The sequence below is a fragment of the Bos taurus genome, chromosome 14 (assembly GCF_002263795.3).
Source record: "Bos taurus isolate L1 Dominette 01449 registration number 42190680 breed Hereford chromosome 14, ARS-UCD2.0, whole genome shotgun sequence".
Taxonomy (NCBI): Eukaryota; Metazoa; Chordata; class Mammalia; order Artiodactyla; family Bovidae; genus Bos; species Bos taurus.
This window is the reverse complement of record NC_037341.1, coordinates 8,653,874-8,672,933: the sequence shown is the minus strand read 5'-3', so window position 1 is coordinate 8,672,933 and position 19,060 is coordinate 8,653,874. Positions and strand designations below refer to the sequence as shown.

The window sequence follows — 19,060 nt, the reverse complement described above, 5'->3', positions numbered from 1 at the left end:
TGAAAAGTGAAAGTGAAGTCACTCAGTCGTATCCGACTCTTAGCGGCCCCATGGACTTCAGCCCACCAGGCTCCTCTGCCCATGGGATTTTCCAGGCAAGAGTACTGGAGTGGGGTGCCATTGCCTTCTCCTAGATAAAGCAGAGGTACCAGTTTAATGATCAGTGCTTTCTTTAACCCTTGACTTCATCTATCTGCCCAGGTCCATGGTTCTGGGATTTACAATCAGCATGTTTCTGTAATCGTTCTACGATTTACTATACATTTTAACTAACCAATGCTTTATTACAAAAAAATTATACAGCATTTTGAAGGTACACGTTTTAATTGTAAACTGGTTTTAGAATATTAATGTACTAAGTAGAAGCTAATGCACTGGAGTACTAATACTGAAAATAACTGTGTCTACCCCGTAAATAATACATACACACTCTCTGTATGGAGCAAATCTGGGTCTGGCAGGTCACAGGCAGTGTGGCCTGAGATTTCAAATCAAAGGAGGCACTTCAGGATTATCTTCAAAGTCGGGATCTTCCTCACTTGGTATAATTTTGGGTTCAGCGCAAACTCTTCTGGGCATGTGTTTTTTCTCCTGAACTATGTTGGCCACATCAGGGATGGAACGCTTGCTGGGGTCTACTTCTAGTCTCTCCATTTGCTGGCTTCTAGAACAACAAAAAGGGCAAAGGAAACAGAGATATCATTTTGAAATAAATTTCAAGTAGATTGCACTCATTCATTCATTCGTTTGGCAAACATCGGCAAGTACTCTCCCTGGAGTATAGGTGACTGCTCCTGGATTCAAGTGGCTTAAAGCCTTGTAGAAGCAGGACTCAACCCTTGAAGAAATAAAGGGTTAAAGGGTGCTGCAGGGCTAACACACAGGCAGGTTGAGGACAGGACAGTTGGCAGACTCTGCTTACCTAAGACTTTTTTGAGAACTGATATGGTACGGTAGGCCAAGACCCACAGCCAGGAGCAATAATAGAATCACATCTGGCAGGTTTCACTCCTGAATGGAGCTAATCAGGCTCCTAAGACCCTGCTGCTTCAGCCAATCCAGCCTGCTGCAGTTGGCATGCTCAGTCACTCAGTTGTGTTTGACTCTTTGCAACCCTTTGGATGGTAGCCCACCAGGCTCCTCAGTCCATGGGATTTTCCAGGCAAGAATACTGGAGTAGATTGCCATTTCCTCCTCCAGGTGACCTTCCTGACCCAGGGATTGAACCCGTGTCTCCCTCATCTCCTGTATTTCAGGTGGTTCTTTTTTTTAATTTATTTTAATTGAAGGCTAATTACAATATTGTAGTGGTTTTTGTTATACATTGACACGAATCAGCCATGAGTGTACATGTGTCCCCCATCCTGAACCCCGCTCCCTCCTCCCTCCCTATCACATCCCTCAGGGTTGTCCCAGTGTACCGGCTTTGAGTGCCAGGCGGGTCTTTACTGCTGAGCCATCGGGGAAGCCTGTGGTTTGGCAGGGACATTCATACTACAAGTTCAGGTGCATGCCAAGCTTAGCCCACAGTTCTTTCCCTCCCGTGGGGACCTGCACCCAGTGCTCGTGGCGACAGCTGGAGTGAAAGGGAACCCAGAAGCCCCTCTGCTGGCCAAGGAATCCCGCGATCATTGTCATGTAGAAAACTCCAAATGACACAATCCCAGGGCTGTTTTTCTGGCCATTTCCATTCCATAGGCTTGGAGTTGGACCCAGTAAGCTGTAGCTATGTCAAGTTTCCCCCACAATGTGGATGATTCTGAAATAATTTTGGAATCACGGTACTAATCATTCAGTTATTTGACAGATATACATTAAAAGCCTACAGCACTCAAGTAGCTGTGCTAGACATTAGCAATACCATGGTTTGTGCAGACAGACAAGTTTCCTGGGAATATCTAGGGGCGTAGAGTAGCGCTCAATAGGAAAGTTATCTCGTCATCATGTAACTGTCTCGCTGTCCACCTGTTCCCCCTGTCAGACTGGCATCTTTGAAGCAAAGATTTTGTCTCTTTCACCTTATATCTTTGGCATACAGCTTCACTGAATAAATAGCTGTTGCATAAGTAGAAAAAATTCACTACTGTGGAATACTGCAATTAAATAGGTAATTAGCTCTGACCTATGTGGTTCAGACCGTAAAGAATCTGCCTTCAGTGTAGGAGACCCAGGTTTGATCCCTGGGTCAGGAAGGTCCCTGACCAGAGGAGGTCGGGGAGGAGGGAATAGCTACCCACTCCAGTATTCTTGCCTGGAAAATTCCATGGACAGAGAAGCCTGGGCGCTACAAGTCCATGAGGTTGCGAAGAGTCAGATGTGACTGAGCAACTAACCCTTTCAGTTAAAGAAAATCACAGTCTACTCCAGGAGTTCCAAACCCACGTCCTCCGGCCAAATTCCTGCAGCAGACACAACCTGGTGGGGAAGGGAGGTTCGATTTTCTCTGGAAAGTGTAAATTCTTTTTCTCTGGCAACCCTTCCCCGTCATGTCTGTAGTCTGCTCAGCCCTTGAAAGGATCTGACTTTTTGATTCCTTTGTACTTTGGCTGGGCTTCCCCGGTAGCTCCGACGGTAAAGAATCTGCCTGCAATGCGGGAGACCCGGGTTCAGTCCCTAGGTTGGAAGTATTTTGATTAATATACCTGAATCTGCTGAAGAAAAACACAAATTGGATTTTAAAATGGCATTTTCTGAAGTCCCAGATTATACACTATAAACTATGCAGGGAGTTTCAGTTTTCAAAGACTTACATTACAGTCATTATTAACTATAGCTCTACTTCTTAATTATTCTGTTCTTACTTAACAGGCTGTGATATCTATGGCTTAATTAAGTAAATATCTAAATTCATCTATGATAATTATGTTGTCCTTGACTTTGAAGAAAAGCAACCCATCTCTATTCTGGGCATATCTCTCGGGCTATAGTTTCTGGACAACAGTAATAAACAGTGAACTTAGTATTCGGTTATCTGCAGCGCCCCAACTTCAGATGTTCTGAGGAATGGTTTGTGTGAAGGGTTTTAATTACTCATGAATCCCTGGGGGTAAAAAGCAGTGAACAGCAAGGCCTGGGGCACTCAAGGACCACACTCATCCCCAAAATAAAGAGGAGAGGGAATTTTTCCCCCTGCTGCTTCCTGCCTCACATCGAGGCCTGAAGAGACAGATGCCCGCTGCAGGTTTTACCCGTCACCTGGCTGTCAGACAAGAACCTCTGGCACCTAGTAAGAACAGGTGGAAGACGGCATGAATAAATGTATCATTATGGAAGAATGCAAGAAAAAAAGAAAATGTCTAAAACCAGTAGGCGTAAACCACATCAAAGATTGAGTCCTCTGTTAAAGAACACAAGGATTTTCAGGGCAGTGAAACCACTCTGCAGGACCCTACAGAAGTGGACCATGTCATTCTTTACTTGTTGCTTAGTTGCTCAGTCGTGTCTGACTCTTTGTGCCTCTAGACTGTAGCCTGCCAGGCTCCTCTGTCCATGGGATTTCCCAGGTAGGAATAGTGGGGTGGGTTGCTACTTCCTTCTCCAGGGGATCTCCTCAACCCACGGGTTGAACCCACGTCTCCTGCGTCTCTTGCATTAGCAGGTGGATTCTTTACTGCTGAGCCACCTGGGAAGCTGTTACATATTTGTCGAAATCCAAAGAACACACAGCACCAAGACTGAGCTCTTATGCAAATTTTGGATGTGGGTGATAATGATGCAGGAAGGCAGCTTCATCAGTTGTAACAAACCTTCTCCTCTGGTAGAGGGTGTGGATAATGAAGGAGGCTATGCACCTGTAGCGAAAGTGGATATTTGGGAAAACCCTGTGCCTTTTACTCAATTTTGCTGTGACCCTAAGACTGGGCTAAAAGTCCATAAAAAAAAAAAAAAGACACTATGAGGAGAGTAAGAAGGCAAGCCCAAGAATGGGCCACATTTTATAATCCTGGATCCACCACTCACTTACCAATTTTGCGACCTTGGGCAAATGACCCCATCTCTGTGAACCTCGCTATGTTAGGAATAGGAGGAGGATTTATTTGTAGTTATTTTGAAGATTAAAGATAATGCACAGCATCACACAGCACAGTGCAGGCGCTTAGTACTCAATAAAACCATTTTTGAGGAAGTCGTCACAGGACCACAAGAGTTCACTGGGTCCGTGACCTTCTCCCCAGACATGATCCCATCTGGTCCGATGAACAAAACCCTCCTCCCCTCGATCTACTTGCTCCACTAACTGTCTCCACCACATAAGGAAAGGACCACGCAGGCTGAGAGGGGGTTGAGGGGCCTGTTCTGACCCCCGGCCCCGTGTCCTGCCCCTTGGAGGCCTTTCCCCCAAACCAACAAGCTGTCTGACCTCATGCCCACGTGCAGCCTTTTTAGGTGGCTGTTTGGGTCATGCGTTGCCCAATCAGAGGCTGATATAATGGGAATAATAAATTCTGTCAATGATTCAAGAGCACCACAAACAACCTTCCCACAGATGTATCCTGAGCAGACATGAGGTGATCCTTTCTCAGTAACAAAAATGAAAAAGAAAGGCTTTGTGAAAATACTGCAGGAGTTCCTTCTATAAACAATTGTGCTAAGATGTTTCTAATCATCAAGTATAATCATGGAGATGACAGTTAGCCTGGAGTCTTGAAAACCAGCTCCAAACCGTTGACAATGACTTGGTTTCCAATCCCTGTGATTCCTCACAAATTAGATTCAGATTTTTTACAAGTATGGATGCTGCTGGGGCTTAATTATGACCATGAAGATTCACAGGAGTCCTAATACCCTTGAATCTCTTTAAATGATGAGATGATTAGAGAGCATCACTGATTCAAAATGAATTTGAGCAAACTCCGGGAGATGGTGGAGGACAGTGGAACCTGGAGTGCTGCAGTCCATGGGGTCACAAAGAGTCAGACACGACTTAGCAACTGAACAACAATGATCTGAAATGGAAATTAATAAGCTGGGAAGCATGAGAGTGGCTTCCCAAGGTTAAAAACAGCAACCTGCTTTTCAGAAGGAATTCAGCTCCATACCTGTTGTTTAAACAAATCGCATGTTTGAAAACCTCTACAAAACTTTGACAGTTGTCTTTGAATAAAAGAATGCCTGACTGCTTGTATTATGCAAGACATAAATACAGCTCCTGCTCAGGTATTTTTATAGTGATAATTCTGGCATATACATTTGTATCACAAAGATAGTTTGCCTACGTCCAAAATAGACTTTGCCATCTGGATGGTACGAGTCTGGAAATCTTGAAAAGGAGAAGGAAAGTTGAAAGAGCTGAGATGTTCATTCCAAGGATGAATTGAGAAGGAATGAGAGCTTTGTTTGAAATGCTCTAAGGATTGTCACCACTTGTGGGGGGCAGGCATTGTTCCGAGGGTTTCTAGGGGCAGAGCTAGAACCTTCAGTTGGGAATCTTTAGGCTTTCTGACATTGGGGAATATTGTTGTTGTTCAGTCACTCAGTTGTGTCCGACTCTTTACGATTCCATGGACTGCAGCATGCCAGACTTCCCTGTTCTTCACCATCTCTTGGAGCTTCCTCAAACTCATGTCCATTGAGTTGATAATACCATCCAACCATCTCATCCTCTGTCGCCCCCTTCTCCTCCTGCCTTTAATCTTTTCCAGCATCAGAGTCTTTTCCAACGGGTTGCCTCTTCTCATCAGGTGGCCCAAGTCTTGGAGTTTCAGCTTCAGCATCAGTCCTTCCAATGAATATTCAGGGTTGATTTCTTTTAGGATTGCCTGGATTGATCTCCTGGCTCTCCAAGGGACTCTCAAGAGTCTTCTCCAACATCACAGTTTGAAAGCATCAGTTCTTGGGCACTCAGCCTTCTTTATGGTCCAACTCTCACAAGACTACTAGAAATTCTCCTGAGAGGGTGAGGGTCATGTAGGGAAAGAAGCTTAAGCCAAGGCAGGAAGATGACCTATGATTGACAGGAGGGCACAAACGGGATCTCTCAGTCTTTGCAGCCCTGAGAGTTCTGGATGCTATGACAGGCCAGGGGAGTCATAAAAGAGAGGCAATGTGAGCAGAGCGCTCAGCAGCACTCAGCAGAGTCCTCGCAACGAATCACAGCTGCATGGCCTCCGGACAATCCAAATGCCTCCCTCCCTCATATTCCTTGTCTGCAAACTGAGGATAAAACTTGTGAGGATCAAATGTGTTGCTATGGGTAAAGCACATAGACTGGCCTCATAGGAAGCAAGTGCCTGGTCAACGTAGCTGTCAGTGGTGCAGATGTTGCCACTTCTATTAGTATCATGGGAAATGGGGACCTAGACACGCACAGATCTGTGTCTGAGCCCTACAAATCAAGAGTTGAAGTTTGGGGAATAAACGTTCAGGGTATGAATCCTTTCTAAACATGCAGTCCCTGTACCTGGTGGGCAGGTGCATTCTAGCCACCAAAAGACAATGGAGAGAACTCTAAACAAAGCTAAAGATGGGTGGTGGGGGTGGGCGGGGATGGCACCTCTTGCTTGTCTGCTCTTTGCTGCTGTCCGGCGTGCTTTTCACAGGCTTTGATGTTCGTTGACAGCCTATGATTACTTCGCCCACCTGAAAATAAAAGCACAGCACAGTCCGTGATACATTCTCTCTGATACATCTTCAGAAGTATACACTATATGTTTCCCAAATGCAAAAACACTTAAACTTTCACTGCATATTCCATGAAAGACTATGACTTTAAGCCCCTACATGCAGAGGAGAAAGGTACAATAGTCCCCCCTATCCCTGGGGATACATTACAAGACTCCCAGGGTGTGCCCGAGACCACAGATAGTAAGATCCCCTGCTGGAGGAAACGGCAACACACTCTAGCACACTCTAGTATTCTTGCCTGGAGAATTCCATGGATGGAGGAGACTGGTGGGCTACAGTCCACAGAGTCAGACCCAACTGAGCATGCACACACACACACAGACACACCAAACCCTACATAGGGTATGTTTGTTTTTTCCTTTATGGATATACCTGTGATGCAGTTTAATTTATAAATTAGGCACAGTGAGATACTAAAAATAACTAGTAATAAAATTGAACAATTCTAACAATATATTGTATGTTACACAGTTGTAGAAATTTAATACCTTTTCCATCTAAGCACCTCTCACGCAAGGTGGCCAGAATTTTTGCAGTTTGAGGTACAACAGCAAAACCAGCACAGAGTTCTTCTTCCTTCTTCACAATTTCATGGATAGAAGGTTCCTTCTTACCCTAGATCTTAGCAATCTCAGCATATGGGTTTTTTTTCCTTTCCTTATTAAGTCGGGAACTTTTACCTTTTCACTTAAAGGAGGCACCTGAAAGCTTCTTTTTGGCATATCTGAGCTGCCAGCATCACTAGTCTTGCACTCTGAGACCGTTATTACATAAAATAGGGGTGGCCTGAACCCAAGCACAGCTGACCTGATAACCAAGGCAGATACTGACTCAGGAATGAGTGGGATTATTTTTGACATCCTGGGTGGGACGGAGCGAGATGGTGCGAGATTTCATCATGCTGCTCAGAATGGCCCACAATTTTAAACTTATGAATTATTTCTGGAATTTTCCATTTAATATTTTAGAAACAGTTGACCGTGCATAACTGAAACCAAGGACAGGGAAACCTTGGATAAGGGGGGGAACTACTTAGACCACAAATTGTAACTATTCATGTTAGTCTTGCAAAGCTACAGGCTACACTTCATTTGCCCAAGGCCAAGCAGGGGGACAGAGTGAATTCATTCATTTGACAAATATTTTCTGAGAGCCAACCCCATGCATGCCAGACACTTCTGGGGGTGTTGAGGACATGGGGGTGACAGAGACACTGCCTTTGAGGAGCTCCCAGTGAATGTGCTGTGGACAAAAATGGTCTGAGCTGGAAGCTCACTGGACCCCGCCTCCTTCCACTGTAGAGTGAGGGAATTAGATAAAATCAGTCGCAAGGGACTCTTCTCCATCTGAAAAATTCTGTAGCTCCATTATCTTTTAAACTGAATAAGCTCAGGGCTAAGCATGTTAAGGTCTCAAAAAAGATGACTGAGTGACTTAATTCAACAAACTTCCAGCAGAGAGCGTTCAGACCCGGCACCTTCCCTTAGGAAGCTCAGAGACAGAAGACTGTTGTCCAGGGAGGGTGGGAAGAGGAGGAGGCCACCTGCTGGGCACATGCCCACCTGAGCTGGCTGTGTATGTGTTTTATTTAGCCCCCACCTGCCAATCTTCCTATGAGACAGGGATTACTGGTAGGCACAGAGGGAAAAAAGAAACAAGTCAGAACTCCTCTCCTTGGTCCCCTGACCACGGTAGGGGACTTCCACCCTTCCTTTTCAAGGAAGAGGGAGATCTGCAGTGGGTGTACATTCCTCTCTCCTCCACCCTCACCAGCTCCTTCTCTCAGATGACGGGATGCTTCATTTACTTGCCACATCTCACGGGAGGGCAGGGTCACTCCTCTGAAAGGTGAGTGCCACCGGCCACCCTTTCTCCATCCTGCCTGAGACTTACTGCCACACAGCAGTGATCAGATCTGTGCAACTGATGATGAAGGAAAAACACTAGGCTTGGACTCTGAGGATCCAGCTCCGCTCCCATCCATTGGCCAGGCAGGCATACTGGACTAATTATCTGTATTTGGGGAGGGAGTTAGGGACCCCAGGTTAGCCTCAACCCTCAACCAGATTCTCCAATCCAATCCTTACTAGACCTTTGCACTGGTGTGCTGAACACTGAATCAAACTGATAGATAGGGTCGTGTGTTTCCCATCTGACTAGTGATTCTTGACTGCATGAGCCACACTGGTTAGAACACCAGAAAGCCCAGTCCATTGTTCATCATATGTATGCTTCAATACAAGGATGATGAATGAACAAATGAAGCAATGCATCCTAGTCTGGGGGCTGTAGCATCAAACTCAGGGAGGTGAGTGTTCTTATTGTCCTTGATGGTAATCCATCTCCTTGTGGTTGTATAATGGTTCAGTTCAGTTCAATCTCTCAGTTGTGTCCAACTCTTGTGACCGCATGGACTGCAGCATGTCAGGCTTCCCTGTCCATCACTAACTCCCAGAGCTTGCTCAAACTCATGTCCATTGAGCCAGTGATGCCATCCAACCATCTCATCCTCTGCCGTCCCCTTCTCCTCCTGCCCGGCACCAGGGTCTTTTCCAATGAGTTGGCTCTTCGCATCAGGTGGCCACAGTACTGGAGCTTCAGCTTCAGTGTCAGTCCTTCCAATGAATATTCAGGACTTATTTCCTTTAGGATTGACTAGTTTGATCTCCTTGCAGTCCAAGGGACTCTCAAGAGTATTCTTCAACACCATAGTTCAAAAGCATCAATTCTTCGGTGCTTAGCTTTCTTTATAGTCCAACTCTCACATCAATACATGACTACTGGAAAAACCATAGCTTTGACTAGATGGACCTTTGTTAGCAAAGTAATGTTTCTGCTTTTTAATATGCTGTCTAGGTTGGTCATAGTTTTTCTTACAAAGAGCAAGTGTCTTTTAATTTCATGGTGGTATATAGACCAGTTGTTTTTTTTTTTTTTTTGGATAGTGTGGTTGTATACTTTTCTACCATATTTTATAAAAATTCAATTTGTGTATGTATGATTTACTTCAGTCCCATCCCCATAGACCTCATGGGAGGGCCTATGTGCAATGCAGAAATAAAAGATCTGCTTAAATTCCACCCTTTCATTATATGTATTGAACATCCCACTAGGGAAAATATACCTTCAAGCATCACTGATGGTTTGTGTGATGGGCAGACTTTTGCTGAGACTTCAAAAGAGAGGAAAATAACAGCAACAACGAGAGCTGCATGTTCCAAACACAGGAAATTACAAGGCTGGAAGAGTTGTTCTGAAACATTTTTTAAAAAGGTGTATTCTGCATAGCAAAAACTTGTAGAAGAAAACCATGGAAGAACCAACAACAAAAGCTGCCAATGCAGTGTTCACTAAATAATTAGATGAGGTGACTCACGCAAAGGTTTGCCCAATGCAGCAGGTTTTTATTATCATCAAATGAGATTTGTTTTGGAGAAAGCTAATCTTAAAATGGTGTATTTGTTATGTTTTAAAGTCTATTTCTTGCCAATTGCATTGTTTTCCATTCATTTCTTGCTGGCCCATGATATATTTTCAAATGTTCATGTGGCAGAGTAGACATGTTTACACTATTTTAATGTGAAAACTTTTTTTTTTTCTTTTCTCTAATTGAATTAGTGTAATGGATACAAACATTTCCCCTGTGTTCCTGGCTGATACTTAAAGAAATGGAAATACTTTTCAGTTTCTATTGATGCCAGTTCTGGGTTCATTAAGGGGCTTCCCAGGTGGCCCAGTGGTAAGGAATCCGCCTGCCAATGCAAGAGACTTGCAGTTCAACCCCTGGGTCAGGAAGATCCCCCGGAAAAGGAAATGGCAACCCACTCCAGTATTCTCGCCTGGGAAAATCCCATGGATAGAGGAGCCTGACAGGCTGCAGTCCATGGGGTCATAGAGAGTCAGACACGACTGAAGCAACTGAGCATACACACACTGGTTTACTAAACCACAATAATGTCAAATAAGAGGGCAAAGAAAGAGTTGAGGAGACTAAACAGAGATGCTTCCCAGTGAGGGGAACAGAAGAGGTTGTAGGTGTTGGGGTAATGAGAACTGGCACCTTCTTCCTGGGATGGGGGGCAGCAGACCCTCTCTCTGAGAGGCAGGGTGGCATCGTGTGGAGGGCAGTGCTTCCCCGGGGAATGCCCTCTAATGATGGGGATGTTCCAGGCTGACCCTGGAGCACTTGAGGACTTGAGATACAATTAGTGTAACTGAGACATCAAAGTGTTCACTTTATTTCATCTTTAGAGTAATGTTAATTTCTACTGACCAAGCCAGAGTGAGCCCCAAACCCAACTGTGAGCTGCTCAACTCTTCTGTAGGAGTGAAGGTCATCTACCCATACCAATTACCCCTAATTTATCTGTGGGCCTTGACCACATGGCCTTTTCAGTTCTGGAACTCTCTGCTCCTTCCTTGACATGCCTGGGGCCTGGCACTGAGTGTGAGAACCCAGAGCCTGTGTTTCAGTCTCTCTGGTCAACGTAGGGTATAAGATTGCTCCCTTAGCCTGATTCAGGACGACTCCAAAGAACCACGTGAGCCTCAGACCTCACTGTGGCATCAGCTGGGGCCTCTGGCAGGCCAGCATCACCCGTCAGCTTCTCCCTCTTCCCAATCCTGGATCCTCCCCTCCCACAGGAGTGGATCCCTAGGCTGCTCCCTAATAAACATTTTACATGAGAATCTCTGTCTTGGAGTCTGCTTCCTGCAGAGCAGTGGCATCTGAGCACTTAAAAAACTTTTTTCAATTACATCAAATGAAACCAGTGTTAGTTAAAATTCATGAAAATGTCAACCTTAAGAATAAAAGCTTTGGAGCCAAAAGCACAGGTTTTGTATTGCTTTGTGCTATAAATGCACTAATCAGAATGGGAGCATATGCATAATTAGAGTCTTAAAGTACCCCCATTTCTAACACTGTTATTTGTCCCATAATAATAAGCTCAGACAGAGATTCTCTGTGTTTATGGAAATGCAAATAGCATCACAAATTTGGAACTTTTCTTCATGGGAGTTTGCTGTGTACAGGAATCTCAATGTGTTGCTTATTTTAAAGATATTTTCAGCTCATTTAGTTTCACAGGTTCTTTTAAGTTTAAAAGTTAGAGGGAATTAAGAAATCAGCAGTGAGAAAAATATCAACACCAACACTCATATTAATACCAACATTCATCTTAACATCAATATTCATATGAATAGCAAGAAAAACTCTTCTGATAAGAGATCTAGTTTTTCCGGGCAGAGGACCGTGGGTTCAGAGGTCCAAGGTACTGAAATAGTGCAGTGTGGTTTCTCTCTTTGCAGCCCTAGTGCTACTTCCTCTCTAGAAAACGATGCTCATTAACTTCAAGCTTCTTACTCATTTGTACAAAGTGTGTTTAGGGATGACTAATGGAAAAGCTGTAAGAACCAAAATATGTCTAATAAATTACATAATGTGGCCCAACTGGCTTCCTGAATCCACAGAGGGAAATGTAATCAACAGCTTGAAAATTCAATTCTGGGACATGCACACAGGTACAGATTAACATTTTAATAGTGTTACATTTTTTTTTAAAAAACGATTTTTGATATGGATCATTTTTTAAAGTCTTTATGAATTTGTTACAGTACTTCTTCTGTTTTATGTCTTGGTTTTTTGGCTGCCAGGCATGTGGGATCGTAGCTTCCCGACCAAGGATCAAACTTTCACCCCGCATTGGAAGGCAAAGTCTTAACCACTGGACCAACAGGAAAGTCCCAACGTGTTCTACTATTTTAACTCATGTGTGCGTGCTAAGTCACTTCAGCCATGTCTGACTCTTTGTGACCCCATGGACTGTAGCCCGCCAGGGTCCTCTGTCCATGGGATTTCCCAGGCAAGAATACTGGAGTGGGTTGCCATGACCTTCTCCAGGGGAATCTTCCCCACCCAGGGGTCAAAACTGCATCTCCTGCAGGTGAATTCTTTACCACTGAGCCACCAGGGAGAACTTGTATTTTATATAATGTACAGTCTAATAAATATAGTTAAATCTTTATTTTATACTATTTTTGTTACTACAGAATAAGCTTTGTCCCATTAAATGCTTTTGTGCTTTAAATTTTATCATATCCAATATTAGTTTTGTCATAACCACTCTAATTTTGCTAGAATTCAGCTAATACAGCTTTATTCATTCTTTTCTTTATATATTTCCTGTCTTTTAGAGTTTTATAAACGAGATAGAGGAGCCAATTTTACAACCATTAACTTCCCTACAGATTTTCTGCATTTAAAGTTTCCTTCCTCATGCTTTCTGATTCCATGTAACTCTACTGACTTTTGTTTGCACTTAACTTCTGTAATGCTTTGTAATTTACATATTTTTATTTAATTCTACTCAACTTCCCTAAAAACATTTTATATTAAATATCAATGTGAATAAACTAACATATATATATTTGGGGGTTGTGAAATAAAAAGTATATATTAGTAGGCTCTCCCCATTCATACTTTTCCTCTTTTCAAGTTTTAATCTAATCTTTATAAATCAAATAATTGTCCTTTTTGTACCACCTACATCACTTCTTTCAAGGCAATAATGACTTTTTGAATCCTTCTGAAACATTACTCAAAATAATTAAAGCTATTTCTATAAGATTATGGACTTTGAGAATAATACTTTAGAGAGATGACTGTGTCTCAGGACTGACCCGTGGGTGAGGGAAGGTAATGGGTACAGGGGAACGGGTCCCACTGTGCCCTCATTACGTCCTCAGCTCAACGTGACACAGCAGGAAGATACCATAGCCTCGGTCCTGACTCTGCCAGATATCCCTGAGGTATCTAACTTAGTACTCGTCTCCCTTCTTCTTTGCATTTCTAAGACTCTACCCTAGGTAGAGGGTAGAGCACTGCCTAGAGCACAGTGCGTGCATGCTCAGTCGCTCAGTTGCGTCTGACTCTTTGAGACTCCATGGGTTGTAGCCCGTCAGGCTCCTCAGTCCATGGGATTCTCCAGGCAAGAATACTGGAGTGGGTTGCCATTTCCTCCTCCAGGGGATCCTCCTGACCCAGGGATCAAACCTACGTCCCCTGCATTGGCAGGCGGATTCTTTACCACTGAGCCACCTGTAGGTACTCATTAACATGTACAGAATATTTGAATAAGTGACGAATGGTTAGAACTAAGAGCAAAGACCCCTGGAGCTGCTTCTTCCTGCCTATTCTGTCTACAAATGAGGGAGAGGCAGGGGTGTTGTGGGCGGCAGCTTCTTGCATGCTGGCTCTTGTTGCGCTGGGTCCAACAGTGAAGGAGAGACTTAGGGAACCATAGAAGACCCCCATAGTTATGACTATGACAGTTGTCTCTGAGTTAGGAACATCATTTCAAGTTAAGCAGAAGAATGAAAAGCTAAGTCACTTAACAAGTATCTGAGCTTGTTTGCAACTGGGACTTAGAAACTGAGGCAGAGGGCCGGTCTGGGTCAGTGACTTCAAGAAGGAGGAGACTGGAGGAAGGACCTCTCATTTATTTTTCACTCCACAGCAATTTGCACTGTACTTTATTCATTTTGCTGTTGTTTAGTCACTAAGTCGTGTCCAGCTCTGTGTGTGACCCCATGGACTTCGAACCCTGCGTCGGGAATATCCCTTGGAGAAGGAAATGGCAACCCACTCCAGTATCCTTGCCTGGGAAATCCTATGGACAGAGGAGCCTGGTGGCCTGGCTTTATATTTATACTAAGTGCTTAATAAATTTTTGATAAATTGAATAAATATTTTAATTGAGTCATTAAACATTCATTGTCTAAAGTTTTTCAGAATTTTGCAGAACGTTTTCCATTTCTGAGTTCTAGCACCTTACTTCCACATTGTGGCAAGCCAAACCTGCTAAATAATTCCCTCATCTGATATTAATAACTTCCATATAATTTATTTATGGATGCAGTATGTTTTTCCTCCGCTATTATTTTGCTTCAGTACACACATTTAACATCTTCACCCATGCCTCCTAAGTAGTTTCTAAAAATGTCTCTACTTTTTTTTCTTTATAAAACTTCCAAACTGTCTAAGCCCATTAGACACCAACCTGCCTTGACATAAGCCAGTTGTTTGATTTGGGGGGTTGAGCCAGTTACTGGGTGAGGTCCCTCACAACTGAAACAGGTTATTATCTAGCAAAGCATATCTCAACTTTAGAAGAAATGGACACTTGTATATTGTTCACTTTCTTATATATTTCTGGCATTCATGTTAATCAATTATCTATAATATTGGCATTGACCATTTAAATATTCAAAGTTCAAATTCCTAGCAAGGAATATTCTTAATATAAAACTTCAGGATCAATAAGACTTTTTTATTTTCCTCTGGCATTAGAGGAAGTTAATATACGTACCCAGATTTATTGTTGACATTTTAACAACTTCATGATTTGTTAACTGTGTTCTGATTGACTTCACTAAGAAAGGCACATAATTCACTGAGCCCGTTAAAAAAAGATTCCTTTAAAGAATACAAGCTACTTCTTTTTCTCTTTAAAAAGGTCATTAGTCCTAATTAGAAAATATATAAATTACCATTGGTACATTATTTAAAATTCTTTGAACAGATAAAAATACCTGTATAAGTCAACTATTTTGACGTACCTTCTATCTCAAATAAAGACAACTGGCAGCAAAGAAAATTTAGATTTTTGAAAAACTTATCAGAAAAATAGGAAGGATAAGAGTATTGACTTTGATTCCAAAGATATCCAACCTATCTGAGGAAAAATTTTAAGGGTGTAATTACTGATATTTATATGTACAATCAATACTGACAGTTGCACACAGTTTCATGGCTTTGAAATAAAAGGAGAACAAATCTAAATATCAAACAGTTCCTTCAAAATTCTTTTATACTTGAAAAGCGCAATCTTATCTGACAGTTTCCCGTGGAGGATCATCCACACACACAACCTAAGCTTGAAAATGATATTTTATTAGGTTAGGACAAACATCAAGAATGATAAGGATGTTTTAAAAGAAAAGAAAATATCCTTTTGTGATGTTACTAGACGTCGTCTCAGTGGGAAATATCCTACATTTACTTGGACAAGTTCACGATTATTCTTGTTTTTTCTGGGCCAGTGATAGTTCAGAAGTGCTGGCTAGTTTATATCACCCCACTCTCCACCTCCCACGACAGGGGACAGCCATCAACCACATATTCTCAGGGGTTGGTTACTACTGTCCCAGTTCCATCACCCCTTAGGTAGAGTTATTCTGAAGTATATGTTTTTCGGTTTTCCTAGGGGGGCTCAGTGGTGAAAGAATCCACCTGCCAAGACAGGAGATTCGGGTTTGATCCCTGGGTGGGGAAGATCCCCTGGAGAAGGAAATGGCAACTCACTCCAGCTTTCTTGCCTGGGAAATCCCATGGACAGAGAAGCCTGGTGGGTTACAGTCCATGGAGTCACATAGAGTCAGACATGATTGAGCAACTAACTCTTACACTTTCACAGAGCAGATGGGCTTCCTTGGTGGCTCAGTGGTAAAGAATGCCCCTGCCAATGCAGGAGATGCAGAAGACAAGGGTTCGATCTCTGGGTTGGGAAGATCTGGAAAAGGAAATGGCAACCCAGTCCAGAATTCTTGCCTGGGAAATCCCATGGACAGAGGAGCCTGGTGGGCTACAGTCCACAGGGCTGCAAAGAGTTGGACATGGCTCAAGAGACTCAACAAGAACGACATGTTCTGCACAGTCTCCCAGAGCTTCCCCCTGGGGTTGCTGGCACTTCTCTTGGTTGCCTGCCTCCCCTAATTCCTGTTCAGCACCCTCTTACTTCTCAAATAAACCACTGTACTAATATCTTTCAGGTAGCTTCCACTTTCACGGAGGCCACAAATTTTAAAGTGTTTTACAGGTCAAATGTGAGTCTGTGTCTCACAGTTTAATAGACAGCAAGGAGATCAAACCAGTCAATCCTAAAGGAAATCAACCATGAATATTCACTGGAAGAACTGATGCTGAAGCTGAAGCTCCAACACTTTGGCTACCTGATGCGAACAGCTGTCTCATTAGAAAAGACCCTGATGCTGGGGAAGATTGAAGGCAGGAAGAGAAGGGGATGACAGATGAGATGGTAGGAGAGTATCACCGACTCAATGGACAAGAGTTTGAACAAATTCCGGGAGATGGTGAAGGACAGGGAAGCCTGGGATGCTGCACTCCATAGGGTTGCAAAGAGTCCGACATAACTTAGCGACTGAACAGCAAGAACAACAATAACTTTGGGATGCTCAGGTTTCCCTTAAGGAGGAAGAGTAGGAAACTGGTGCAGTCAGATTCCAAAACACCAAGTAACTTACTACTGGGATCCCACTCAAGTCTCTGTGAACACCTCATTTAATTTTCAGTGTGGGCTGAATATGTACTTAAAAAAAAACTATCTACCTACTACCTATCTACCTATAATTTGAGTCCACAGATGATGCTAATGCCTAGATGCCTGGGTTTTGCCAGGCATGTGTGGATGGTACTCACTGCTGTCGCTCAAATTCACGGCCCAGTTTGGGGCCATTTTGATAGCTGTTTAGACAGGCTGAGACTTTTCCAGGCCTGGCTGGCTTCTCACTCACCTTCCTCTGGGTACGGTCCTTTGGAGTCGCATCTCAAAGTGGGCATGGCTTCCTAGAGCCCACCTCGCATAGCTTCCCTGCTAGGCTCTGGACTTTGGCTTTTTTCTTCTCACCCTTGTGTGGTCACTGAAAGCATGGTTTATTCTCTTAGTCTTTCCTTCGATCAGTGGGCAGTAACTGTTCATTATCTCATCACTGTCAAGGTGTTTTTAAAATATGTAGTCTATATTCCTAAATTTTCTTTAGTGTGACTGACACTCCTAATGACCTACTTGGCAACTAGCAGATGGTGGAGCTCTAGAGATGTTACTGACAGTCATGAGACTATGTAGAAAGTGAGTGTAGAGAAGAGAAATGAGGTTCCAGGATTGAATGATGGATATGCCAACTTTCAGAGGCCTGGGCAGGAGAAAGCACCAGCAAAGAAGCATCCATTGGCAGAGACCATCCAGTGAGCACGACCTAAGAAGAGAACCGAATCAAAGAGGTGTGTCTAATGCCAACGGAACACCTGTTTAAAAATGGAGGGGCTGATTAATGGTGTAAAAGCCTCTTGAAAGGTCAGAGAAGAAGAGGAAGGGGGCTGCCTGCTGGATCTACTCACCTAGAGAGGGCTGGAGACCTCAAAAAGAGATGTTTCATGGATGGGGGTGGGGACGCTGGAGAAAAGATGAATACCTCATTAGGGTTAGTTTTAGAAACTGTGAGAAAATAATTGGAACAGAAAATATAGATGTCTTCTTTTAGAGTTTTGCTGTGAATCAGGTCAGAGCAGTTAAGTGGAGGGGGATGTTTTTATTTTGTATTGTTTTATTTTGGAGAAGGGAGACGTTTTAGCATGTTTTCTAATATAAGTTGTGTGTGGAGAAAATTCAGTGAAGATGCAGAAGAGAGCATTGTCAATTGCCTTTCATAGGCAAGTGGAAATAGGAGCTAACACATATCTGGAGAGTTCAGATAGAGCACAGACAGTTCATTCATAGGATAAGGATAGCCAAGGAGGCCAAGCGGGGAAAGGTATGATGTGTGGGGTATGTGGAAATTATCCTTTGATGCTTCTAGTTTTTCAGCACTGCAAGTTTTTAGGAATGAACTGAGGAAGAGAGAGAATGTTCTACAAGAGTAGAAGTACGAACAGAAAAACCCAGCAAGATGACCAGGTGGCCCTCACTCTAGACCATCTTGCAATTAACATTCAGAGAGTAAGACTGAGTTTATGTTGGGCATATCATAAGCATATTTGAGTAGAGATAAAGTACTGAGAAATGTGTTCAAATAATAAGGGAAAGGGCATCTGAGACTGTTTTCTAGAATCATGGTCTGTAATATTGACCTTTAATATGTGACCTTCGTCTCCTGTGCTCAATAAAGCAGAATCAAGCAGGATGTTCACCAAGTGAAGCTGTAAATATATTTTGCTGTTCAGTTCAGATGGCACCTTCTTTAATCTCAGTTAATTATTCTGAAAGAACACCCTAAGGAAATCAAGAAGCATATTCTTGGAATGCTCCTGGAACTTGTCAGATGAGAATCTAGATGGGAGTTTAATTGAATGACTATGCAAGTTTCCCTGTGAATGCAAAGTCTCAGTTAAATCTTGTTAAGTTGGACTGTGATGAGATCATATGCCAGGTACTCCCAGGCTGATGATGATAAGACTATTCATGGACACACCAGTGAGTCTAACCACACATTTAAGAAAATATATCGAAGGACAAGCATAAACTTTCAGAAAATCTGACAGGGAATAATTCTACTCAGAATAGGAACTAAAATCATACATACAGTGAAAGTCAAAGTCGCTCAGTCATGTCCAACTCTTTGGAATACTGGAGTGGGTAGC

At 43.1% G+C, this 19,060-nt stretch overlaps 1 protein-coding gene across 5 annotated transcripts in view; it reads right to left on the bottom strand.

The window, feature by feature from the left end:
• Positions 1 to 263: 263 nt before the first annotated feature.
• Positions 264 to 19,060, bottom strand: part of DNAAF11 (dynein axonemal assembly factor 11) — a 71,060-nt gene continuing 52,263 nt past the window's right edge. For 4 of the 5 annotated variants that reach the window (XM_005215336.5, XM_059893283.1, XM_059893284.1 and 1 more), the window contains 2 exons: positions 6,494 to 6,579; positions 306 to 664 (listed from right to left, as the gene is read on the bottom strand). In XM_005215336.5, coding sequence (XP_005215393.1) covers positions 487 to 664; positions 6,494 to 6,579 — 264 coding nt within the window. In that variant the 3' untranslated portion in view covers positions 306 to 486. Of the gene's footprint in view, positions 665 to 6,493; positions 6,580 to 19,060 lie in introns of all 5 variants that reach the window. The other variant, NM_001075904.1, reaches the window with a different exon arrangement.